The sequence below is a fragment of the Physeter macrocephalus genome, chromosome 14 (genome assembly GCF_002837175.3).
Source record: "Physeter macrocephalus isolate SW-GA chromosome 14, ASM283717v5, whole genome shotgun sequence".
Taxonomy (NCBI): domain Eukaryota; kingdom Metazoa; phylum Chordata; class Mammalia; order Artiodactyla; family Physeteridae; genus Physeter; species Physeter macrocephalus.
This window is the reverse complement of record NC_041227.1, coordinates 117,619,589-117,645,799: the sequence shown is the minus strand read 5'-3', so window position 1 is coordinate 117,645,799 and position 26,211 is coordinate 117,619,589. Positions and strand designations below refer to the sequence as shown.

The 26,211-nt window shown below is 50.9% G+C and overlaps 2 protein-coding genes across 3 annotated transcripts in view; one reads left to right on the top strand and one right to left on the bottom strand.

The window, feature by feature from the left end:
- The first annotated feature begins 308 nt into the window (after positions 1-308).
- MPP3 (MAGUK p55 scaffold protein 3) lies at positions 309-25,089 on the top strand. Of its 2 annotated transcripts, none has more exons than XM_024130424.3 (18): positions 309-361; positions 605-723; positions 914-991; positions 2,257-2,337; positions 2,576-2,713; positions 5,798-5,879; positions 7,388-7,473; positions 8,865-8,939; positions 11,973-12,169; positions 14,007-14,071; positions 15,494-15,514; positions 16,076-16,117; positions 17,250-17,414; positions 17,509-17,589; positions 20,613-20,706; positions 20,923-21,031; positions 22,414-22,536; positions 24,573-25,089. In XM_024130424.3, exons 1-18 carry the CDS (start codon positions 337-339, stop codon positions 24,747-24,749), a joined length of 1,758 nt encoding a protein of 585 aa, XP_023986192.1. In that variant the 5' UTR covers positions 309-336; the 3' UTR covers positions 24,750-25,089. The 2 variants fall into 2 exon arrangements, with proteins under 2 accessions (XP_023986192.1, XP_054946321.1); XM_055090346.1 differs by having other exon boundaries at positions 2,224-2,337.
- The window catches only part of CFAP97D1 (CFAP97 domain containing 1), a 14,226-nt gene continuing 10,861 nt past the window's right edge, over positions 22,847-26,211 (bottom strand). The window contains exon 6 of the mRNA XM_007127967.2: positions 22,847-23,032. The gene's annotated coding sequence lies outside the window, so the exon portion shown is untranslated. The remainder of the gene's footprint in view (positions 23,033-26,211) is intronic.

The following is a 26,211-nucleotide window of genomic DNA, read 5'->3' as shown; positions in this document are numbered from 1 at the left end:
GAGCCTGTGCTCCGCGACGGGAGAGGCCACAGCAGTGAGAGGCCCGCGTACCGCAAAAAAAAAAAAAAAAAAAAAAGAAAAAGAAAAATGTCTTATGAAATCACCCAGGACAATGCTTGACACACTGGGAACACTCAGCAAAGCTTTGTTTTCTTTCCTTCCTCTCTGAAAAAACTGAGCAGAGAATTATTTATTCCCATCACCTCTGTCCCGAAATTGATCCCGGACAGACACAGTACATGTGTAATCACTGTTTGTTGAATGAATATGCTTGATGGAGTTTCACCCCCCTTTTTTCTCCCAGAATCCACAGGCAGAGATCTGACCAGCACAGACATGCCGGTGCTGTCCGAGGACTCTGGTGAGTGTCTCCCGGGGCTGGACCTGCCACAGTCTTGAAGACAAGACCCTGCCTAGCAACCTGGGGCAGCAAAGAAAGCAGCTGCTCTCCAGTGTCAGCTCCAAGCCCTGGGAATGAGAGCTGGGGGAGAAAATGTGCACACAGCAGGGCTGAAGTGTTGTTGGAAGGTCCGCTCGGGGGTCCCACAGGGCAGGAGGTACCCACTGCATTGGTTATACAGTGTTTTTCTTACTCTCTCCTCAGGTTTGCATGAAACCCTGGCACTACTGACCTCTCAGCTCAGACCTGACTCCAACCAGAAGGAAGAGATGGGCTTCCTGAGGGATGTTTTCAGTGAAAAAAGCCTCAGTTATTTAATGAAGGTAAAGGCCCCCCTGCCCCGGGAAGGCCTTCACTGGCCCACTGTGCAGGGCTTTCTCTTATGCTGCCCCATGGATGACCCGGTCTGCAGCCCCAGGCATCCCCACAGCCGTGGGTGGGGTGTGTGACATCCAGGGTAAACCTGGGCAGCTGGCTTGGGAGGCCGCAGCCTGAGATCGGCTGTCTTTGCAGATTCACGAGAAGCTTCGCTATTACGAGAGGCAAAGTCCAACCCCCGTTCTGCACAGCGCTGTGGCCCTTGCCGAGGATGTAAGCCCCAGGTTTCTCCTTACGGCCTCAGCCTCCCTCCCACCTGTAGCTCCTTCATCTGGCCTGCATGCCATTGCTTAGTGAGGGTACATCGGGACTCGGGAGCCCCAAGGTGAAGAGCGTCTCCTCCCCTTCCCCTCCTCCCCGGGCTTCCTAATAGGCAGGGAGGAACTCGTGAGTCTTGGACAGGGCCAGGGGACATGGTGACATGGTGACGCCCACTTACTCTGTGTTCCCGAGAAAGTCTGTTTCCCCAGCTGTGAGATAAGGGCAGTTCCCAAACGGCTGAGAACTGGCTACAAGAACAGGTCCAACACACACATTGTGTATCTGTGCTCTGGGGAGGCCCAATGTGAAGTCCTGCGTCCAGGGACTTGCAACTTCTTGGAGTTTTGTTGTTTGTTTGTTTGCTGTACCCATGTGGCTTGCGGGATCGACCAGGGGTTGAACCCTGGCCCAGATAGAACCCGGGACCCCGGCAATGAAAGTGCCAAGTCCTAACCACTGGACCGCCAGGGAATTTCCAGGCTTTGTTTTTTAAAGGAATCCTTCTTCATTTCTTGTGGACCTCTCGGCTGTGTTGCATGGTTGGAAAAGCTGTCCTGGTTGATTACTAAGGCTGGCTTCTGAATAAACTCACATAACCCCAGGAGATGGCCTAGTGAGGGGTCGGGGCAGATCCCCTGCCTTTCTTGGCTGTGGAATGCCATTAGGAGCAGGTTAGGCTGCCAGGCTCCCAGGCTCAGCTCTGCCTCTGCTACTAGCTCTGTGACCGTAAGCAAGTGACTCAACCTCTCTGAGCCCCAGTTTCCTCATCTGGAAAATGTGGTGAAGGGCACAGACAATAGAGCCAAATAAACCCAGGTTCAAGTCCTGCCTGGGCCACTTACCAGCTTTGCGACCTTGGGCAAGATATGTAATCTGTCTCATTTACTTCTTACTTCTGAAATGGCAAAATAATAGTACCTGCTCCATCTAGTTCCTTGTGAGGGTTAATCCACATAAGGCAGACAGCACCCAGGAAGAGCTTAATAAGTTAGCTCCCATTAGGATTAGAGGCTGCTCAGGGTCTCTGATCTCTGGTGTGATTTCCCTGGGAGTGTCAGTCCTGGGGTGGCTGAGGGTCCATTGCCCCCTGGTGCTGTAGTAGTGGCTGGGAGGGCCCTTGGGTCTGAGGCCCAGGGAGCAGGGTTTCCCCTGGGCGACTCCCAGCAGGCTCGCAGCGCCCACAGCCGTCTGTGGCCTTCTCTCTCCTTTCCCCCCAGGTGATGGAGGAGCTGCAGGCCGCCTCCATGCACAGTGACGAGAGGGAACTGTTCCAGCTGCTGTCCACCCCTCACCTCAGGGTAGTCACGCCGCAGTCCCTGGCCACCCACACATCTGTGTCTCCTGGGACGAGGGCAGGAGGGAGTGCTTGGCCGTGAGACTGAGGAAATTTCTGAGCAAGCGCTCCTCAGCACCAGCGTCCAGGGTGGTCGTCTGTCTGGCATGAGATTCGAGACCCCCAAACCACTGCCCGGCCAGGTCCCCCAGACCCATGTAAGCTCTAGGGCCAGCCCTTCTTTTCTCTTGCTTTTCTGACAGGCCATGCTCATGGTACATGACACGGTTGCCCAGAAGAATTTTGACCCCGTTCTCCCCCCTCTGCCCGATAATATTGATGAGGATTTTGATGAAGAATCAGTGAAGATTGTCCGCCTGGTGAAAAACAAGGAACCCCTGGTATGTGGCCCCCACCTCTCTGCCCCACGCTCTCCCTGCTTCCCACCTCCACCCACCCAGAAACCCCGGAGAGGACCCTCCTGAAGTCTTCGGAGTGAGTGATGGCAGCTTTGTCAGGGCTGCCTCTAGTCCCTGTGACATCTTTGTGTGCAGAGTATCCCTTTCTCTGGGTGATTACAGCTTCCCCCCGCTGTGGTCAAGCTCCTTTGTGCAGTCAAGAACCTGCACAGCTGTGCAGGGCAACCCTGATCGTCAGCTCTGAACCAGAGGTTGGCAGACTACGGTCCAAGGGCCAAACCCCGCCCACTGTCAGTGTTTGTAAATAAAGTTTTATTGGTGCCCGGCCATCCCGTTCATGTACATATTGTCTGGGGCCCCGCCTTTACATGGCAACGGCAGACTCAATGGAAACCGTGTTGCCCGCAAAGCATAAAATATTTACATTTGGCCCTTTCCAGAAAAAGTTGGCCAACCTCGTTCTGAATTCCAAGGAAGCTCAGGGCAGCAGCCATTCTTCTCCCCAGCTGACAGACTGTTATCATTTTGGTCCTGGTTCAGCACTGATTTACTGAGCAAAGGGACAGAGTTGTTTATGAGATGGAGGGAAGTAATGGCAGTCCAGAGAATGGAGGGCTTGCCCTAGAGAATACCACATCTGGCCCTCTTTATTGTCAGCTTTCACCAAGTGACCTCAGATGAGCCGCTTCTGCAAACGGACCAGGGTTCTCCTCTGCCTCTGTTTCCTTACCTTCAAAATGGGCCAGTCATCCATCCACTCAGCAAACGTATCGTGACGCGCCCCCCCCCCCGCCACCGCCGTGTGCCAGGCGCTGTGTTGGGTGCGGGCGGGATTAAGACTTAGTCCTTGCCCTCTGGGAGTTCGCAGGAGGTAGTGACTGGGGGTTTCCTAGAAGAGGTGATGCCCACGCTGAATTCTAAAAAAAAAAAAAAAGGAACAGGAGTTTTCCAGAAGGAAGAGGAAGAAGAAAGACACTCCACCATAGAACTGCATGAGCAAAGCCATGGGAAGGTAAACGGCCTGCTATATTCAGGGAACTTACCGAGTTGAAGGTAAAGTGTGACAGAGGCGAGGCCAGATCAGCGGGAGAGCGGAAAGATCCAGATTACAACACACAGTTGCTTGGCTGGGTCCTGAAGGCAGCGGGGAGCCATGGAAGGGTTGTAAGAGAGGCACACGATGGCCAGATTTGCAGTTAGAAGTATCACCCTGGCTACGAAGTAGAAAGTGGCCTGGAGGGTGAGACCAGAAGCGGCGGACCGATTTGAGGGTAGGAGCCAAATACGTGAGGTTCGGAAACAGGGTTTGACCTCGGTTTGTGGGAAGAGGGAAGAGAAATCCAAGCAATAGTTCAGAAATAAAATTAATGTCACTTTGTGCCTGCCCCAGTTTGGGCAGGAGTCTGGGGAGGCATCTTGGGTAGAAGGCCCGGGTGTCCAGCTAGGATGATGGGTCGGCACTGGGACCATTATAAGGAGGAACTTAGGGTGCGTTGAATTCAAGAGGCCTGTGTGCCCGCAAGTGGAAATATCCAGGAGGTGAAGGCTTACGTGTGCAGAGATACAGACTTGGCAGCTGCCATCTTCCAGGAGGGGTTACCACCCCGCCCGAGAGGTTGAGACCACCGGGGTAAGGCGTATACCCTGGCCCTTTAATCAACATTTAAAAGGCCTATAGAGGAGGACTCAGCAAAGGAGGCGAATTGTCACTGAGAAGCACTGGGAGAGAAGTGTCACCAGGGCCCAGGCTAACAGAGCATTCCAGCGGGAGGGTGAATCAGACAGGAGATGAGAGAAGACTGAGGGTGGCGAGCTGGCGGGTTGTCGGTGCCTTTGCTGGTGCGTTCGGCGGGGAGTGAGTCAGGAGGGCAGGAAGCAGAGAGCAGATGCGCGCTGCCTCTTTGAGAAGCTTGCTCCAAAGGAATGGAGACCGGTGGCTGCTGGATGGGGTTGCCAGCTTTTTAATGATGGGAGAGACTTGATAATCTTTTTAGGACCAGGGGAAGGAGCCAGTGGGGAGGGGGCATTGAGAATGCAGGAGAGGGAGGGAGGAGGTAGAGGGCAGCCTAGCCAGGAAGAGCCCCTCCCCGGAGATGGGGGAAAAGAGGAAAGGATGGATAGAGATGCTGGCAAGTTTAAAAGTCTAGGCGGCAAGAAGCCGTAGGGTTTTTAGCTGCTGGTCTCTCTTTCCAGCAATATTTATCTTATGGACTTTGAATGAAGTTAATAATGAGTGTGCCAGTGGGTTTGCATTTATAGCCAGTAACAAGCGGTTAGCGTTTATTGGGCATTTACCGTGTGCTAAGTGCCTTGCGTGCGTTACCTGATGTCAACCTTGCAACAACCCTGTGAGTTAAATGCTTTCCCACACCCCAGACGAAGCAGTCGCAGAGAAGATAAGGAGCTTCCTCGCTAAGGGCACATGCTCTTAGTAAATGGCAGGGCCATCCAGCTCCTGACTGCTGCCCTGCCCCGCCACAGTCCAGTCTGTGTGGTGCACGAAATTGAGGGCTTGCTAGTGCCTTTTTCATCCTAGATATCATCTCTGCCATGCTTCGTGGGCCCCATCCTGGTCCCATCCTGGTCCCGAAGCTCTGGCTGGGGCATAAGTGGTTCCCCTTGGCAACAACAGAAGGCCTGGTAACCCCGTGCTTGGTTAGAGGCAGGTTGGGAATTTGCTGGCACATATTCTCCTCATTATTAAGTGTCTTTGCAAGAGGCAAGGGCTGCGGTACGATCGAGAAGGCAGTGGGTGTGGCATCACAGAAAGCTGGGTGACCTTGAAGTTGCTTTCCTTCTCTGTGCCCCAGTCCCTCATCTCTCAAATGAGATTGTGACAGCATTCTCGTGCTTTCTTTAAACTGTAAAGTGCTGTGCTATACTAATTTGAGATGTGGGTTTTATTTCATCCCCAGCCTTGGAAAGGTGTCCACCGATCTGCCCCCTGGCGTGACAGAGGGAGGAATGGGGCGGTGGCGGGGGGGGAGGCTTTGCTGGGTCCAGAGACTCGGGGTGTGAGGTTCGGGGCTGCTTCTCAGGAGCCTGCCTGCTCTGTCTCTGATGCAGGGGGCCACCATCCGGCGGGATGAGCACTCGGGGGCTGTCGTGGTGGCCAGGATCATGCGAGGGGGCGCAGCAGACCGGAGCGGTGAGTGGCATGGGTGCCGGCCTAGCTGAGGTGTTGGCCGTGGTCCCCCAGCCTGCCCCCCTCTGGCCACAGGTCTCCTTTCCCTCTGCTGTCCACTCACCTGTTTGGGATGTGCTTTGCTTTCTGGGAGTGGGGCTGGAATGCTCTTCTCCTTCCTAAGCTCGGTAGAAAATTTAGTTGTTTGGAAATATCTCAGGCGTGGAGCACTTTGAGGGTGATCAGGAAGGTTTGAGCGTTGGCTCAACCTGAGAACTGTGGTAGTTAAGCTTGGTGTAAATCCTAACTGGGGGGCGGGCAGGGACACCCTTCTCCGACACCCCAGTTGCCTTAACAAGCCACAGTTACTGAGGGGAGGGTGTTCATGTCCCAGCACAGGTTAAGAATCACTGGTGTGAAAGAGACTCACAGACTTAGAGAACGAATTTATGGTAACCAGAGGGGAAGGGTTGGGTGGGAGGGATAGTTAGGGAGTTTGGGATTGAAATGTACACACTGCTATATTTAAAGTGGGTAACCAACGAGGACCTACTGTAGAGCACAGGGAACTCTACTCAATACTCTGTACTAACCTAAATGGGAAAAGAATTTGAAAAAGAATAGATACATGTATATGTATAACTGAATCACTTTGCTGTACACCTGAAACTAACACAACATTGTTAATCAGCTATGTTCCAATAGAAAATTAAAAGTTAAAAAAAAAAAAAAAAAGAATCACTGGTATATGGAGGGACTAAACTGGGGGGCAAATCTCCTGGTATAGGGGAGTGTTGCCCCAGAAGTCTGGGGATCATTGTGGTGGGACCCCTAGACCAGTACTTCCCAAACATTAATAAGCATGGAAATGGCCTGAGTGTCTTGTTAAAATGCAGATTCGGATTCGGCAAGTCTCAGGTGGGCCCAAGACTCTGTACCTTTTACTGCCTTCTGGATGCCTGCTGCTGCTTCTGGGCCAGTGTCCACACTGAATGGCAAATAGGGCCCGACATGCAGAGGTGCTAGTCATTAAAGCAGAGGCCAACAGACAGGGGTGTCTAACACTCTTGACACCATCTTCCCCGGTGCCCTTAAGTTTTCGTGTAAAATTTGAGAAGGACATTCTTGGAGTTAGGTCTGTACATCCAGGAAGGTGAAGAGTTAATGATGTTTTTAAAGAAGCAGAGGTCATAGCAGAAAGAACACAGAGTAGAGTGTCTACAGCAAAGTAACTGCGTCTGCGCACTGGCTCCATTTTTTCTTAGCAGCGTGGCCTTGGGCAAGCTGCATCTTGTTTCTGGATCTCAGCTGCCAGTTTGTAAACCGGGGGTCTCAGGGCGTGGTTGTGAGGCTGGGATGCCAGGTGAGGCACCTGTGAGAACTCAGGCCATCCCAGTCCCATCCAGTGTCTTTAAACATTGCGTCTCCCCTGCGGCGGGTTCCGCAGGCAGGCGCCAGCGGTGCCCAGAACTCCCTGCTTTGGGGGCCTCAGCGCCCTCCCCGCGCTGACGGTCAGCCCCTGTGTCTCCTAGGCCTGGTCCACGTTGGAGACGAGCTCCGGGAAGTGAACGGGATCACGGTCCTGCACAAGCGGCCTGACGAGATTAGCCAGATTCTGGTCTGTGCTGCGCGCATGTCGGGGACGCCGTGGTTCTTCAGAAACCCAGAGCGGGGCGCTTCCTGGAGCCAGGGCTGATCTGGCCCAGTGTCCCTGTTTGCACGGGGAGGCCGCAGGCCAAGTGGCCTCACAGAGTGCCCTGTATGGAGGGTGGGGGACAGGAGGAAAGGCGCGCCCAGACCACCCGCTTCTCTCAGACCCCCTCTTCAGCACAGCCATCCTCCCTACCCCCAGCCTTCTTTCCCGAGGACCCGTCTGGAAGACCCTCTCAAAAGGGTCCCCTCTTCCAAAGGGCTGAGGAATGTGGAGTAAAAGGCTGTAGCCCAGCAGAGCAAGGGCTTTGGGGTCGATGGATCCTGGGTTCGAATCTTGCCTGCATCACTTTCCAGTTGTGTAACCTTGAACAAGTCATCAGATCAGTCTGAGTTTCCATTTCCCTTCCTGTACAGCAGGGATAGGGATGGTTTCTCAACCAATGCATGGTCGTCGTTAGGATGTAGATATCCGGAAGAGGACATAGCACTTTACCACTGCAAGCGGATTCTAGGGGGTCACGTGCTGGCATGGAACCAACCTTCTCAGTCCATTCTGGGGGTTCAAGTCAAAACTGAAATGATAGAAAGCCCCTATCATAGTTCTGTCCTCTTTATCCTCAGGCATCCTCTCCAACACAACAGTCTTTGCTAACATCTGATGGTTTGGGGGGCAGAAACGGGATGCGATCTGAAGCTCCGAGGCCCGCTCTTTAAGGCCCCTGCTGTAGGGGGTCCTGGTTACAGGCAGGCATTTCAGTCTTCCTGCCCCCACTCCCCTTTCCCTGGTTCTGGGCACCGACTTCCTCGTGTTCCAGACTGATGCGGAGCCAGGGATGGCATTGGGTGAGATGTGCTCTCACGGGCTGACAGCGTGCTTCCCGTGGGCCCCCCACGTGGGGTGCAGGGCCTCTCTCCAGAAGAGGGGACGGGAACCCCTGGGAAGGTAGCAGTGGCCTGAGATTGGGGAAGATGCAAGCAAAGAGGGGAGTACTGTTTGGGAACCAGCCCCAAATCAGGCAGGAAGGAGGAAAATGAAACTGAACTAGGTTATGAAAAGAACCCGAGAGAAAAGAAAGAAGGGCAGCCCTTTGGGGCACTAGCGGCCAAGAGGGATGGAGAGCCGTACTTGGTGCATATGCATTGTCCTCGGGTTCTCATTTTAAGTCTTCTGTCCCTTTGTCACATGAAAATGCTTTAGTTAAGTCAGCCGGCTCCCACCATAGAAGGGTGGGTCTTAGGGGAGGCAACACGTCCCCTTTATTTCTGAACGTGAGTTTCCAGATCTAGGAAGCAAGACGTGACGTCCTGGAGGGTTAGATCTGGTAGATGACACGGCTGTGTGCTCTTTCCTTTCAGGCGCAGTCCCAGGGGTCCATCACCCTGAAAATCATCCCAGCCTCCCAGGAGGAGGACCGCTTGAAGGACAGCAAGGTATGGGGGATCTGGAGGCGGTGGCGCGGGGGGCAGCGGGGGTGGCGGACTCCAGCCCAGGCTTTGAAACAGTCATCCGGGAAGAGATCATCCGTCTGGTCCTCGGGACAAGCGCTCAGTAGAGACCTGTAATTCAGTCACGGAGTGATTTATTTGTTTGTACCCGGCCTCTTCTAAACAGGATTTGACGTAGCTTACTAATAAAAGACAAAGTTCTTCTAATTGAAGTCGAAAAGCAGGGCCGTGAAGAGGAGGAGAAGGTACCAGATGTTCTGGCTTCAGGACCAATTAAGTAACTGCCATTTGTTTAATTCCTTGTGGAGCCTACCTTTGGTGGGCACCTCCTCTGTGCCCAGGTGCTCAGCCAGATGCTGGAGACCGAGATGATGAGTAGCTTCAAGGATTCCTGGGTCAGAAGGGGGAGGCCGGGGAGCCATTCTCTCCTTGCTATGTGATTAAGTGCTTCGGAAAGATTCTGTACAGAGTGAGAGGCACTTTGGAAGGTGTCATGCAGTAGGGGTGTTGGAAGTGAGGCTTGAGGAAGATGGAGATGAGGAGGGACTTCTCTGGTGAAGAGGAGGTGGAGGGAAGGGCGGACAGAGGGGTCTGCCTATGCGGGGGCTCAAAGATATGGCAGAGAGGAGTATGGGGGGGGGGTCAATGAGAAAGTGCACGGTGGTGGGGCTCCAGGGGGAGGATGGGGGGGGTGTGCTCGGGAGGTGGGTCAAGGCTACCTTCTGAATGGCCTTGAATGCTTTGTTAAGGGTTTTGGCATAATCCCTGCTTAGTTTAGGATCTCAGAAGCCGACTCTGATACAGGGATTCAACTACAAATAGTTTATTTGCAGGTGACCCCAGGAAACACCGGTACAGGAGTGGGGAAAGGAAGGCAGCCAGTGCAACAAAGGGTGTGTTCTCAGCAAGTTACCACAGGGGGCAACCAGAGCTTAATCCCACTCCAGAGCTTGGCGTCCCTTGTAGACCATGCCTCCAGGAGCTGGGAGATCTGGGGGATCTGTACACCAACTCCCGCCGGGCTGCATCCCGGGGGTTAATTCCCAGCAGTTCCTGCCGGCCAGGTGAGGGGAGAGCAGATCCCAGTGGCTGGGGAAAGCCGTTAGGCAGTCAGCCTGGGGTGCCCTGAAAAGGTAAGGCCCCGGGGGATATGGGGGGCCTTAGTTACACAGCCCAAGTTACAACCCCATCGGCGGTGAGAAGGTCTTAAAGGTTTTTTTTTTCTTTTTAAGAGGGAAGTGGTACAACCACATTTGTGTTTTAGAAAGCTCCCTGGGGCGGTGAGTAGAGGAGGGTGGGGACTGGGGCCAGGGCACCTGGTAGGAGTCTGTTGTGAAAGCCCAGGTGATAGATTGTCAGGCCCTGAGCTGAAGTGGTGGTAGGAAGGATGGAAGAGGGCATTACTTTTATTTCCCAATGAATTTGGATCCGCACTTTCTGGCAGCCAAGGCAAAAAGGAGAACGTAATGAATTACAATACTGAACGTAATTCATCAGAGTATGGAAGGCAGCATGCCAATTTTTCAAGAAAGCTAATTCCCAGCCCGCATGAAAGATGGGACATTATAGCACTCGGCACAGAGTAGATGTCAATAAATATTTTGAGGAATGGCGATTAATAGTGGACAATGTGTTTGACAGTTTTTTATGGCAAATGAAGAGATCATCTTTATATGACTGTTTCTTATTTGCACCTTCATTTGAATCACAGGGCACACATAATACCTGATGGAAGTGGTTCTTCCTGGGACAAGCTAATATGGTCTCCATATGCAGCTTTTGCAGGTTTTAACTTGATACAGGGAGAGGACTTGGTTTTCCTATAGGACAAAATGGGTAGCCTGTCTCTTAGTCCATCCTTTCTAAATATTTTTCTTTGAGCTAGATGCTTGATCAGGGCTGGCCACCTAAGATTATGCTTTCTTCTGAGTGCCTGGGACCCTGGTAACATCTGTGGCTAAATGAGGGTATCTGTCCTCATAATATATGGCCAGAAATTTCTTACTATTGTCAAACTGCATCTTTTCTGCTTGGCATATAAAGGAATATGATTTGGATTTGTCTAAGGAAACCCTCTGGCCTTTTTTTTTTTTTTTCCTATTTGCTGTTAAAGTTATTGGGCTGTAATGATCTGGAAATAGAAATAAATAAATCCATGCCTCTGAATTATAGAAGAGAATGAAGAAATGTGACAAAATGTTATGTCTTCCCATCCTCTTCTCTAGAGGGATGACTTCAGGGTAAAGGGGAGAGTTGGGGGGTCGGCTGAGTGTGTGACAGATGAGGAAGGACTGAGCTGTCAAAGATGTAGCTGTCAATTACCCACTGAAAAGTGATGATGAGGAATCGGTAACAGTAGTTTCATTGATGTTTGTGTTCTTATCAAAACCTCTAGATTACTTATTTACAGATGGCTGCTGACATCATTAGGGGCAGTTAGCGTATCAGAAATAACATTTGAGTTAGAAATTGTGCTTGACTTTACTTTTTGCTCCCGGGACTAATGGTTGCTTTGTGTAGGCTGAGAGGCTGTTGTGTAAGGATAGCAGATCAGGTCAATGAGGAGATGTTTAGGTTGGAAAGGGAAATTCATGGGGCCCAGCTATTCATTTTCTGATTCTTGATGGATTTCCCAACTGGGACGTTGAAAATGGTTGAAGAACACTAAGAAAATCGGTGCGGTGGGTTTCTGATTAACTTTCTGTTCTTTTTTGAAAAACATAAATAAATAAATAAATAAATAAATAGTTATTTGCGCCGCGTCTTAGTTGCCACGTGTGGGATCTCTGTTGCGGCAGGCGGGACCTAGTTCCCCGACCAGGGATTGAACCTGGGCCCCCTGCATTGGGAGCACGGAGTCTTAACCACTGGACCACCAGGGAAGACCCAGCTTTCTATTCTTGTGGCTGCTTGTTCTTCCTAATTGCGAACGGTGGTTGTCCTTTGGTTTCCTGTGTGGCATAGACACATCTGTGCTTACACAGCAAAGGGCTGTCTCACTGAGCCCCTCCCCTGCAGGTGTTCATGCGGGCCCTCTTCCACTACAACCCTCGGGAGGACCGGGCCATCCCCTGCCAGGAGGCAGGCCTGCCCTTCCAGCGCAGGCAGGTCCTGGAAGTGGTGAGCCAGGACGACCCCACGTGGTGGCAGGCTAAGCGAATGGGGGACACCAACCTTCGAGCTGGCCTCATCCCCTCCAAGCAGTTCCAGGAAAGGTGGGTCTGGGGTGTGTTGTAAGGGGGTGTGGTTCTGGAGTGGCCAGAGGCATAAGTACGTGACAGAGCCCCAAATCTCTGCCAGCACAGCCAGAGGGGCCCACTGGGTGTCCTTCTCTGGGCTAAGTACCAATTGTGCTTGTGTTGGCTCTTTTTCTCCCATCATCAGTGGTGATGGCTGTTTGAGATTTCAATAAATATTGATATATGGAAATCTATATTACTAAATTAATGTATATTTTGTAATGCATACTTAGGGCAAGTTGAGAAATAAAATATAAAAATACAGAAGAGGAGGACGAGGAAAAGTAAATTACCCAAAGTCTCACTACTCTCTAAACAACATAATTTATTTCCTTCCTGTGCCTGTTATGTGAGGGGTGCACATAGAATTCGAGGTCTTGCTTTTTTTTTTTTTTTTGGTAGCTTAACATTTTGACATGAACATTTCCTATATTACTATAGAATAATATTATTCTATACTATTAATTAATGGTAATATAATATTTCATCAGGAGATGTACTGTTCATTCACAGGCAGCAGCTATGGTTTTGCCCTGGAGGAGCTTACAGTTTAGCTGAAAAGTCACACGTGGTTCAGACGAACCCTTTATATAAATGTGATGGGTGTGAGGGAGGAGGATACCGGGCCCCGCCAGGTCCTAGCAGGAGGGTTGGCCCTCGTCCGGGCAAGCATGGAAGGCTTCACTGAGGAAGGGTCCTACCTAAGTGACTTTGCTTCCTCCCTGTGGCTGTACTTTGACGCTGTCTCTAATGTTTCACTGCTACAGTCTATGTGCAGATAATTATGTTGCACATAGACTGTTCCATATATTTCAAATTGTTTCCTTAGGATAGCTTTCCCAAAGTGTAAATCCTGGGTCAGAGGGTGTGGCACTTACATCTGCAAGCCTCTCCTGGGGTTTGTAGCCCTCTTCCATTTTGGGGGTGTAGAATGATGCCGTGGCAACAGACCTCAGGGTTCATCTGTTTCAGTGGCCCTCCTGGTGTGGTCCTCAGGCCAGGAGCATCAGGCATCCCCTGGGAACTTGTTAGAATGCTAATCCCTGCCTGGGCCCTGCCCCAGACCTGCTGAATCAGAGACTCCAGGGGCAGACTCTGAGCTCTGTGTTCTAACAGATATTCCAGATGATTCTGAGGGGCTGAAGTTTGAGAACTGCTGCTTTATTTCCTCAGGCGAGTCTCAGACCCATCTGCATCTTTGGCTTCACAGGTCTTGGGGAAAGGCTCTTTAACCGCATTTAAATGTGGAAATCTAGAGACCTCTAGGAGCCCTGGGTGTTTTCTCAGCTCAAAGAGGCCTTGGAGGTTGCTTCTCCACCCAGGGACGCATTGAATAATGTGCCAGGGCTGAGCTCTCCGTTGGGCTAGGGTGGGTGGGGAAGGGCATTAATTTAGGGTCACTTTCACCCTCGGCTTCTCCTGGGAGTCGTTCTGCTGTTTTCCAACTTCCTCAGAGATGGGGAGGCCAGGTGAGTTTGGGGGAGGGGCCTCCTTTCCTTGAGAATCAGCCATGGGAAAGTAACGACCAACTGCTGACCATGGGCACTGGGCTGTACCCCTGTGTGTGACCATCTTGGGCTGGAAAAGCTTGTCCCAGAGCAAGAAACTCAGTTTCTTCCTCATGAACCAGTGAGAACCTGTGAAAATGTCCCTCTTCACTGGAACTCAGTGTGAAGCAGGAGGCCCTTGGAGTGCCAGGCTATCCCCACCTGTGGGTTCCAGGCCTCGGTTTCCCTGAGTTTTCCAGAAGGTTCCCCATGACTGGTTCTCTGGTCCAGCTCATGGGCCTGCCCATCCTCTTGTGTCCCCACAGGCGACTAAGCTACCGGAGAGCCACGGGCACCCTGCCGAGCCCCCAGAGCCTCAAGAAGCCCCCGTGTGAGTAGACTGGCAGGATGGCACTTCAGGGAAGCAGTTCAGGGAGGGGCTGGGGTTAGGACTCTGGGGCTTCGTGTGGGGAAGAAGCAAGCACTGGGCTGGAGGGGGCACCGAGGGTCCTGTCTGAGCTCTCAGGCCTCCTGAGGGAGGAGGGGATGGGGAGAGGATGAGGAAGGGAAATGGGGGTAGGTTGCGGAGAGCTATTCCCTGGAGAGGAGGTACTATATTTGGGGCCCATAGATGACACTGCGGGGGCATGGTAACACCGCTCCCCAAATTTTGTGCAAACTCTGTGTGTGTGTGTGTGTGTGTGTGTGTGTGTGTGGTGTATCTGTGAGTCTGTGTCTGGGAGAGGCTCCACAGCTTTCATTAGGTCCCCAAGGGGCTCTCTGACCCTGACAGTTTAAGAACCACTGATGTTGGGAGGGAATGGAGATGGCTGTGAGCGATCCCATGCCTCTGAGTCAGCAGTCAAATCTGGCAAATAAAAATAAAGGCTGCCCAGTTAAATTCGAACTTCAGATAAACAATGAATGGGTTTTTAGTATAAGTATATCCCATGCAATATTTGAGACATACTTAGACTAAGGAATTATTTGTTGTTTATCTGATATTCACATTTAACAGAGTGTCTAGCAACCCTACTCTGTGTATCGCTTACCTTTTAGAAAACACATTCACCTACCTTCTTGCGTTTTAATCATCACAACAGCCCTGGGTAGTAGTGGAGTCAGGGCATCCCTTTTGCCAAGATGGTTAAACAGAGGCTCATGAAGTCAAGGGAGTGGGGCTGGGGTCAGGTTTCCAGAGGGCCTGTGATCAGAGCCCCCAGGTTAGAGCCCCGTATGGAGAGGAAGCTTCCCCAGGGTATGGCCTCCCTAGCTGGGGGTCAGGGGGTAGGGGGGAAGGGCGGGGCTTGGAACCAAGTGGGACGCCAGAACAATGCCAGGTGAACGGAGCACAGCTGGCCTGCAGCCCTGCACTGTGCCACTCTGTCGTCTGGCACCTTCATTTGCCCGGGAGAGTCTCAAACCCAAGAGAAGAGAGAGCAGGTCCTGGTCCCGCTGCAGGCATCCTAGGGCGAGCTGCTCCCTTGGCTGGGTGGCCACTGCCAACAGCCGCCTTTCCAGACTTGCTCTCAAGTCGGAGGGGCTGCTGAGTAAATTGGCCCTGAGGCTGCTTATGCCAGTGAAGATCTGGCTTTCTTTGAGCCGCTAATGAGACACACACAGGAGGACTAATTAGAGAAAGTCTTGGTTTAATAATGCACCGCAGCTCAGATCACAGGTTTGTTGGAGGAAAGAAAGAGGGGACAGATGGAGGGCTCCTGAGGCACCCGAGGCTGCGGCTGCCTCTGGACCACAGGGCCTCGCGGTTCCCCTCTGCTAACGCTGTTCCATCTGTCTTTTGTGCAAACCGCAGATGATCAGCCTTGTGACAAAGGTAGGCCCAGTATTTGTCCCCTGTGCGCATGGACAGGCCCCTTTTCTGTAGACTGTCTGGGGCTGGAGGGGCTTGTTCTCCCTTCTGCTACCCCGCTCTGGGGTCGCTGTGCCCCTCTGGCTCCTGGCACCCCTCTCCCTTCTCTGCCAGCGGGACCGACCTGCTCCTTGAGGCATGCAGAGCCGGCGGGGACGTGGGGCCCGGCCCTCCCCGGACTTTGGCTGGGCTGACCACGTGAGCCGGCTGGGTAGCGGTAGGGCAGGGCGAGTGAATCTCCCCTCCTTATTCTCACTGATCCTAACTCACAGGGGCTGGAAGGAGGTCTGCTGGCCCAGAACCCCAGCCAGACCTGGAAAGGCGGTTTGTGGCCTAAGCATGGAGAACTGGGTGAAACAGAGGAACTTGTTTTACCTGGGGTGGCCGGGACATGGCATTTGTCCTGGGCCCCCGGAGGCTCCATCCCAGAGGGCTCTGCCTGGCCATGCAGGGCCCGGGTACCTCCGGGCTGGGGCTTGTGTCCAGCATGGCTCACTGGCCTCCCTCTTTCTGTTTGGTCCCCAGAGACCTGTGACTGTGAGGGATATTTCAAAGGACACTACGTGGGTAAGTAATGGGGGCTCTCTCCCCGAGACCCCCTGCCCCGCCCATGCACAGACCACCGTGGGCTCCTGGGTCAGGGAGAGGTGATCCGAGCCCAGGAACCCCTCAAGAGCAGCTGAGTCTGTGGGACCCACATTTTCCCTCAGTCTGTGTCTGCCATTTTTTTTTTTTTTTTTTCATCGGCAGGCGGACGCGCAACCACTGCGCCACCAGGGAAGCCCATTAATACTGATTTTATTACTACCATAATCTCAATTGTAGTTTATTCAGTGTTTCTGCCACCCCTATACAGCAATGGAGCCTTTTATCAATCTCCAAAGTACCTTCACTTCTTTTATTTTGGTAAATCTTTTCAAAGGCCTTAGAGACAGGCGAAGAGTTTTTAAACTGTTCATTCAGAAGCAATTTCAAACTTACTGAAAAGCTGTGAGCATTGTACAAAGGACTCCCATATACTCTACACGCAGATTCACCGGATGTTGACACTTTGCCATATTAGCTTTATCATTCCCTTTTTCCGCATGTACACATTTAACCCCCTCCCGCCCCCGAGTCATGTAAGAGCTGTGGACATCATGTCCCTTCACCCCTAAATAGCTCAGCATGTGTCCCCTAAGGACAAGGACATTTTCTTATATAACTCAGGGCTATTGTCAAAGTCTGGGAATTTATTTTTTATTTTATTTATTTTTTTAAAAAATTCCGGTAATTTAACATGCATACAATTCTATTACTTAATATGCTGCTCATATCAACATTTTGCCAGGAGTCCCAATAATGCCCTTTAGAGCATTTCCCCCGATCCAGGATCCAATCTAGGAGCACCCATTGCCTTTGTAGATTTGGATTCCCTTTCATGGATAAGGGAACTGAGGTGCAGAGGGGTGATGACTTGCCTGGGGTCAGTCACATACCAAGTAAAACAGTGGCCTTGACCCCTAAATTCTGCATGCCAGGTCATCACACTTCCGTCATATTACTGTACATCCTTCCTGATCAACCCCTTCCTGTAGTAGGAGGTGGTTGGCAGAGGCCCGTGGGTCTCAGTCCCACCTCCAGGTCTGACCGGGTAGAGAAAGTCTATAGGGAGATGCTGGGACAAAGGCCGCAGTGTCCCCCTGCCCTTCTCCCCAAGCTGGTCTTCGGAGGAGCTTCCGGCTGGGCCGCAGGGAGAGACTGGGAAGCCCGCAGGAAGGAAAGACGTCCGCAGTGGCCGAGTCTCTGAAGCTGCCGACCTACGAGGAGGTGACCAGGTACCAGCACCAGCCCGGCGAGCGGCCCCGCCTGGTGGTTCTGATTGGTAGGTGACGTCTCCAGAGAATGGGCTGGTTCCTCCCTGGAGGGGTGGGGAGGGAGCTCAGCAGGGACCTTGCAGCATTCCCTTTGTTTCCCAGGGTCTCTGGGAGCCCGACTGCACGAGCTGAAGCAGAGGGTGGTGGCAGAGAACCCACAGCACTTTGGTGTTGCCGTTCCACGTAAGAGGGCCCGTGTGTGTGTGTGTGGGGTGTGTGTGTGTGTGCGCAAGCATGTCTGCACATGAATATTTCTTGGGGACTTGACTCCATGTATCCATCTTCATCCTTACTTTGGGTCTGAAGGGCCGCCAGGCACTGCCTGCTATAGGCACATCAGGGGACCTAGGCATGATGGGAAGAGACCCACTCTCAGTGGTCCACTAGGACCCTCTGAGGCAGTAACTGGAGGACCACTTGCCTGGTTCTTGCCTGGGATGGGAGGTGAGTCTAGAGCTCATTGCAGGTAAAGTGGCAACTTCAGCCCAACACCAAGGGGGCCCCAGCAGTGGGTGTATTTCAGGCTCCTCTTCCCAGTGACTCTGACTCCTATGGCCCCTGCTCTCTGCTTGGGCAAGAGAGTAGGTTGGGGAAGCCAGAGAGCCCGTGAGCAGTGTTGCTCGGGCACTCCTCCTGCAGCTGGATCCAGTCCGGCAGGGTGGCTGTGTACACTCCTGAGTCCAGAGGCAGCTGGAGATGCTGAAATCCAGTAGGCAGAGGTCCTGGTTCTGAATGTGATGAGGAGACTGAAGAGTGCTAGGAGCTCTACCAAGAGCTTTTATGTGCAGTAACTTGGTCAGCCTTCCCAGTATCCCTGAGAAGAGGATCATCATCATCCCATACTGCAGAGGAAGACACTGAGGCTCAGAGAGGTTAGGTAACTTGCCCAGTGTCACACAGTTGGTAAGTGGTGGAGCCAAGATTCAAACCCAGGCAACCTGCCCCAGCCTCATTCTTTTTTTTTTTTTTTTTAATTTAATTTATTTTTTGGCTGCATTGGGTCTTCGTTGCTACACGCCGGCTTTCTCTAGCTGCGGTGAGTGGGGGCTACTCTTCGTTGCGGTGCACGGGCTTCTCATTGCAGTGGCTTCTCTTGTTGTGGAGCACGGGCTCTAGGCGCGTGGGCTTCAGTAGTTGTGGCGCACGGGCTTAGTTGCTCCGCGGCATGTGGGATCTTCCCGAACCAGTGCTCGAACTCGTGTCCTCTGCGTTGGCAGGCGGATTCTTAACCACTGAGCCACCACGGAAGTCTCCACAGTCGCATTCTTACTGAGGCCACACAACAGCCTCTCAACTGCTGCTTGCCACTTCCTGTCCTTGGCTATTCCTTTCTGGGACTCTCAATCCTCTCCTCAGAGGGATACAATGTGGGCACCTGATGGCCACTGAGAAGGGATGCTGTGGTGGCGGTAATGGGACCTTTCTGGAGTATTCTGAGGAAGAGCACCTATGTATTCTTTCTTTTGCCGTATCGCTCCCCTGGGCCTCAGGGCTCATAGCTCAGTCTATGGGTTATGAGAATTGTCTTCCAGAATCCTACTTGAAGTGGCAGGGATGTGGTGGCAAGGTCATGGGGGGTTGGGGAGGCCATTCTGGAAGCACCTGTGATGGACCTGGGAAAACTCTGGGGGGGCCACAGCCTTCCAGGCTGAAAGGATGGACTGAAACAGGACGTGTGGAAGTTGTTCAACACGGATCCTTCAGAAACTTCCAGACCCATCCTCTGGGGGTGGGGTACCTGGATGGCTAGACCTACCTGCTTCCAGACATCCCACAGATAGGTGACTTTCTCCCTGCTATTAGGAACCGGGCGAGTCAGGGAAGGCTTCCCAGCAGCAGTGACTTTTATCTGGGTTTTGAAGAGTAAGTAGGAGTTTTCCAGGCAGAGAAGGAAGAGTTCTCTATACCAAGGGAACAACATGTGCAAAGGGACAAAATATGACCCAGTTCAGCAATGGGAGGGACTGGGGAAGTTAGTGTGGGTGATATCGGGGGAGATGAGCCAAGTGGGAGGCTGGGTTGATTCAGAGGGTCTCATATACTCATCTAAGGTGTTTAGAATGTAATCAGTGGGTGAATAAAAGTTTTAAAGCAAGGACATGGTCAGAAAAGGCGACCCTAGCAGCTCTGCCAGAGGTTGGACAAAGATGTCACACGGCACACAGAGCATCCCCTGGGTGTCCCCCAAGGGAGAAAACACTGTCCTCTGAGACCCCCTCTTTTCTTTTGTAATGCTCTGGAAAAAGCTGTGTGTTGCTTCGCGTGTGCTCTTGTTCTGTGGAGGATCCGATTTTCCCCGGAGGTGCGTGCCTTGAGTCTGTTATGGAAATCAGAGGGAAAACACTATGTGTTTAAAAATTGTGTGAGGGGGGCTTCCCTGGTGGTGCAGTGGTGAAGAATCTGCCTGCCAATGCAGGGTACACGGGTTCGAGCCCTGGTCCAGGAAGATCCCACATGCCACGGAGCGACTAAGCCCGTGAACCACAACTACTGAAGCCCGAGCGCCTAGAGCCCATGCTCCGCAACAAGAGAAGCCACCGCAGTGAGAAGCCCGTGCACCACAATGAAGAGTAGCCCCCGCTCGCCGTAACTAGAGAGAGCCCACGCAGCAACGAAGACCCAACACAGCCATAAATAAATTAATTAATTTTAAAACAATTATGTGAGAGCCAGCCTTGTGGAAACATCTAGTCCACAAGGGGACTCTCTATCTTCATGTCTCTCCTCCCCAGATGAGAAGTAATTGAATAAAAAATTAAAAACATACAGCAGGGTCAACTGAGTTTTTGCCCTCTCGGCTCTCAAAAAGAAAAACAATTAGGCAATAAAGCCTAGAGGACTAGGCATTCCTTGGGCGATTCTTGGAAAGCCACAGCATCAGTGAGGCAGTTTGGCAGAGTGGTTAAGGGCATACGCTTGGCCTGAGACAGAGAGCGTTCAGACCCGGCTCTGCTCCCAGCCATGGGACATCCACGCGGTGCTTCACCTCTGCACCTCTGTTTCCGCACCTGCAAAACCGGAGGGCCTCCTTTTGCCTACATCGCAGAGCTGTGCGAGTCAGTGACGTGCCTGCACCCAGGGCCCCTCGATGGAGGGAAGTGGGTGGTTGGTACACAAATCAGCGAGCAGTTCTGGACAGGAATGAGGGCACAGGCTCGCTGTGCCGTGACATCTCTGCCCAGCTACCCGCCTCCTCTCTTTCACAGATACCACCAGGCCCAGGAAGAGCCATGAGGAGGAGGGGGTGGAATATCACTTCGTCTCTAAGCAAGCCTTTGAGGCCGACTTGCATCACGACAAGTATGTCTCCCTGATGGACCAGTGGGGCCGCCGCGCAGCTGTGTGTCTTTGCATCTGTCCACTCTTCCACTTGACCTCCTGGGAGGGCTTCCAGAAAAGGCAGGGGAAGCAGAGGGTGGGAGGAGGAGGGGGGAGTCATGGCGGGCCATTCACCTTCTGTGTTAATTCAGGCCAGCTCAGCAGCTGAAGGCCTTCTCCCCTGTGCTGCTGTTCTAGGTTCCTGGAGCATGGTGAATATAAGGAAAACCTCTATGGAACCAGCCTGGAAGCCATTCAGGTTGTGATGGCCAAAAACAAAGTGTGTTTGGTGGACGTGGAGCCAGATGTGAGTTCCTGGGCCAGTTCGGCATTTCCTGTTAATGGAATTTATAAACTAGGGGGTTGTGCGTTTTACAGAACATTCGCTCTTAGTCCAGGGACTTTTCATTCCACAGCGCTGGAGGTTAATATTTCCTTGGGGCTCCCTTTGAGAATCTAATGAAAGCTTTTTTTACCCCAAAATGTGCACCTCTATACACAAAAATGACATGAATTGGAGGGACCCTCTTGGTGGCCCACAGGCCCAAGATAGTAACCTCTGCATGGAGTAAGTCATGCAGGAGATGGTGGCACCGACTGGTCCCTTATGAGCTGACAGTCAGGGACTTAGATATAAATGCACCAGTGGAAGCTGGGCCATCCCTTCCCCGACGAAGACAAGTGAAATCAGAGAACCACTTAGAGAACCACTGAGGGAGGTGGTCAGGAGAGCAGTTTGAAAGGGAAAAAGGGCAGACTTGACCCTGTGAAGTGCTTCAGAGACATTTCCAGGCCTGCACACCCCACAGGGGCTTAACCATCTTTTTAACCTTGTCTTTGAGAAAAATTTGTAAGCCTTGAACTCAATAGGGGCTGAGCTCTGATTTTATGACATGAACTGTAGACTTTATTTTACTGAAGTTGGCTTGAAACGGATTCCAAAAAGCACCTTATGTCCAGAAAGGAAAATCCTCACTAATTTGGACTTACTGGGAGTTGGTAGTGGAAATTAAAATTCTGAACTTCAAAAATTTTTTTGAAACATGATTTTATTGGTTTAGAGGGGATGCAAGCTGTACATATAGCAGTTTAATACCAGTGTTTCCAAATACAGGCCCTTACATCATAAATAAAATGCACTAATTAACAGGACGATCTGCATATTGAAAACCTTCTAAAGTTTTTACAATTTGCTTCAAGGCATCTCTTAGTCTCTTCATTTGCTTGGCAAACCTTTTCTTCTCTGAATATCATAAGGAGGCCTGTGTGATAGCACAGATTTTGCATTAGTCCAAATTGATGACGTTTGACTAAATAGATACACACATTAAATCCTGTTGGTTCTTCCATCAGGACTAGGCAGGCAGAGAAGGATGTACGAAGGCTAATTAGAGCTTGGTGGAGGGTAGTCAGAGCTAAGAAAGATGGCAACTCTCGGAGCTGAGGCTTTGGAACCTCCGTTCTTGGCGAGTGAGCCTTCAGTGTCCAGCTGAGGCCAGCATCATAGTGAAGGGCACGAAAATGAGCAGGTGGTCTGCACGGATGAAGGCCATTGTCGTATGACCATATAATCAGGACCTTTGCCATTGGGGTTATGTGACAAAGCACACCATTACTGAGTATTCAAGAAGTGCGTTTCACAGTAAAGTATTTTCAAAGTATATAATATTCCTGAACTTTCTTTCTCAGGCACTGCAACAACTGAGGACCTCAGAGTTTAAACCCTACGTTATATTTGTAAAGCCTGCAATTCAGGAAAAGAGGAAGACGCCACCCATGTCCCCAGCTTGTGAGGATGCAGCAGCCCCACTTGTAAGTTTAAAGTTGATCATTTCTCTTCCGAAGGCCTAAAGGGCCGTTAGCTGCACGTGGGTGCCCATACCTTCGACACAAGACCATCTTTCCATTTTGCCTGTTGGCCAGAGTCAGATGGTCATGTGATCTGAAGACTCAGGGTGGGGCAGCCAGAAGTGCCTCCCAATTCACACAGGAGTGGCTTTGCCTGGGTTCCCCACCCTCCACTCCCTCACGTAAGCACCCCGTTGGAAAGTTAAGGGACTGACGTCTATCAGGCACCTGATCTGAGTGTGACATACCACAAAAATTTGTTGAACTCCTAAGCCAAACCCAAATAATTTTTTTAATTGAAACACCAACTTCAGATCCAGCAAGCTAATCCAAGATGGCGGCCAGGGGCATCATGGGGGAAGCTTTCCTATGAGCTGCTCAGGACTGTGACTCTTGTTGAAGCTGCAGGTGGTTGATTTCCACCTTTACAGGGCAGGAAAAGGGTTCAGGGGACTGACAGCTGCAAAGCAAATGTCACGCATTTTACTCCATTAGAGATTTACTTGAGTTCTTTCAAGAGGCAGATATTTATTAGAAGGATTGAGGGATTTAGGGGCAAAAGAATGTTCCTTCTATAATTTCTTAAATAGATAAATGCTTCCAGGATGAACAATGAGGGTACCTGGAGGAGGGGGAACTCCAGTAGCGGCAGACAGTCTATAGGATATGTGTGTGTAAGGGGGTGGAGGAAGTGGGATGGAAGATCCAGGGGCAGCAGTGGGACACTGCAGGGTGCTTTTGAGTAGGAGAGGAGCCCTGCAACATACCATATAGAATTGGGAAGCTCTGCCCAATTTAATCTAGGTTTTTCCCTCCTGGGGGAAAGAAGGAAGGAGAAGAAGTTATCTAAGCCTTCCCGTAGGTCTCTTCTGTCTTTGCGGTAGCATGCAAAAACTGTTTCCTAGATTTTTAGAACATATTTTCTGAAAGTATGGATGCTCTCACTAAAGTAGGAGTCTGGTTTTGATTGGTGACAGAGAGGGGGAGGGAATATTTTGGAATGTGGGTCATTTTAGGGGAAGACAGCTCACCCCCTCCATGGCAGCATAAAAACGCTGAGCCCCTGGAAGCAGAGGCGAGAAGGCAGCAGAGGACTGGGAGGAGATAGAAAGGGAGGTGGGTGAATGCCAGCAACAAATTTCACTTTGCAGTTTTACTCAGAGTGGATCCTGCCACTTTCCTTTCTTCCAAAACCCAAGTTAATAGTCAGTGAACTACCTGCTTGAAATTCTACTTACTAGAGGCATTTTTGAATGAAGAAGCAAACAAAACACTGGGTAGGTTGGGTAAAGCAGGGATCATTGGCTGTCTAGACCTTAGGGTTAGGTGTCAGGAAAGCAATCTGATTAAAGAAGCCAGGCATCCTAAGGAAATGGGGGATTGGGTCAGCGTTGTCCCAGCACTTTCTTAAATATCTCTACTTTGTCAACTGTGCTAATGTTTGGCTCTGGTTTGAGGAAATGAAAAGAAGAACTGAGTTCTACATGATGAATTTAGGAGTCTTCAGAGGGCATTTGAGTTACTTATTCTCCTTCTTTCTCCCCTAGTTGATTCCAGAAATGCTTGCTTTGCTTTTATATAGTGAATACAATTTTTAGTTCTTTCCTGTAATTATTTAACCAAATTGCCATGCAACACAATAGTACTGCTAGTTTGGAAATACCTTCGGACAGGAAGTGTGATATTGACATATGTAGACGCGCAGATATAGAATCAGCATCCGCCCAAAGCATGGCTCGCAGTTAACGGGTCCTCAGTAGATACCTTGTGAATGACTGAACAATGATTATGGCTGCCGCCCGTGAGCTCTCTTGGAAGTTTGATAGGCTAGCATCACTGTGCTCTGTTCTTGTGTACCCAGTTGGTTATTCAAGGGCCACAGTCATCCACTCATCACCTAAAAATTAGAGGTTGGAACACTGCCCGAGACAAAGGCTGTAGGTTTCTTATTTGGGGGGAGAACACCCAGCTGTTCCCTAACTGCCCCCTTTTCCTTGCAGGATGAGGAGGAGCAAGAGATGGCCGCCTCTGCTGCCTTCATAGACCAGCATTACGGGCACCTGGTAGACGCTGTGCTGGTGAAGGAGGACCTCCAGAGTGCGTACAGCCAGCTCAGAGTGCTCTTAGAGAGGCTGAGCAAGGAAACTCACTGGGTGCCTGTTAGTTGGGTCAGGTAACTGTATCCTAGAACATCCAGGTTGGAGGAGACCTGGAAGACCACCTGGTCCAGGCTCCCCCGTGTTACCATCAAGGAATCTTGAGCGAGAAGGGCAGAATTTTCCATAAACTCCATCATCAAGAAGAGTCTATGTGGGGTGTCTTGTTTGTTGCTGGTTTTTGTCTGTGGCTTTTCACTGCACCCCTTTGGAGCCGAAAATACGAGTCGAAAGGGAGCATATCACAAAGGAACACATGTCATTCATTAAAGTATCGCAGGCAAGTTGACCCTGATTCTCTGTACCAAAGTTGAGTAGCCACTGTCTTTTGAGGGGTGGTGGTGGTGAATGTATACAGTACCAATTTGCAGAGGTGTTTAAGCTTTATAAACAGAGTGACACTTCATTTATCCGGCTTTGTTGGAAGTTGAGTTGTTTTACCCAAGAGGATTTTCCATGCAGTTGAAGTTCCCCTGTCTTCAGGCACTAAAATGTTGATTTTAACCTTTTTGATAGTGCGTGCTTGCCTGCTAATGGAAAACATGGTTTTCTGCCTTCTTAAATAGTGAGCATTCATCAACTTTTTGGGCAGACTAAGGCACGCTTCCCTGTCACCATGATTTACTGTACTCTTCTATGATACAGTGGTGTTTTCAGGGGCTCTTGCTGAATGTAAGGCTGCTTGTGCCTTTTCTAAATATTCTCAGACTCTGAAACTTGACGCTTGCTTGCTTTGATTTATTTTACTCCATCACTTGTCTTTCTCGTTACTGACAGCTCTCCTGGTTCTCACCTGTCCCTACCTTCAGATTATAGGGGCTTATCCTGCTACATCATGGGAAACCAGATGATTCCCCCCTGTCATAACTATGCCTAATTCACAATAAATCAGTCCTGACCATCAAAATCAAAGTATATAGACTCTGAGTGTGGGCCTGATGGGCTGTCTCTGAGCAAAAGTGCTTAATTAATAGCCAATGTATATAAATCTTTATTCTGTGCCAGGAGCTATGCTAAGGCCTTTACGTACGTGCTTTTGACAGAAGCACCAAGCCTATGACGTAGGATTCTTTTTTTTTTTTTTATTGGCCGCACCACGTGGCTTGTGAGACCTTAGTTTCCTGACCAGGATTGAACCCTCGCCACCGCAGTGAAAGCGCCGAGTCCTAACCGCTGGACTGCCAGGGAATTCCCTGATGTAGGATTCTTATCATCCCTCTTATACAAACGAGAAAAACAAGGCTAAAAAGTTTAAATAATGTGTTCAAGCTCACACAGCTTTAAAAAAATGGCAGAGCCATTGTATTTGAGCCCAGGTCTTCCTAATACCAGAGATGGTCATTAATCACTATACTTCCTGTTTCTTTTGTGGTCCCATAATTGAGGCTACCTGTTCAATTATGGACTTAGAAGTGAGGAATGGGGCTTCCCCGGTGGCGCAGTGGTTGAGAGTCCGCCTGCCGATGCAGGGGACACGGGTTCG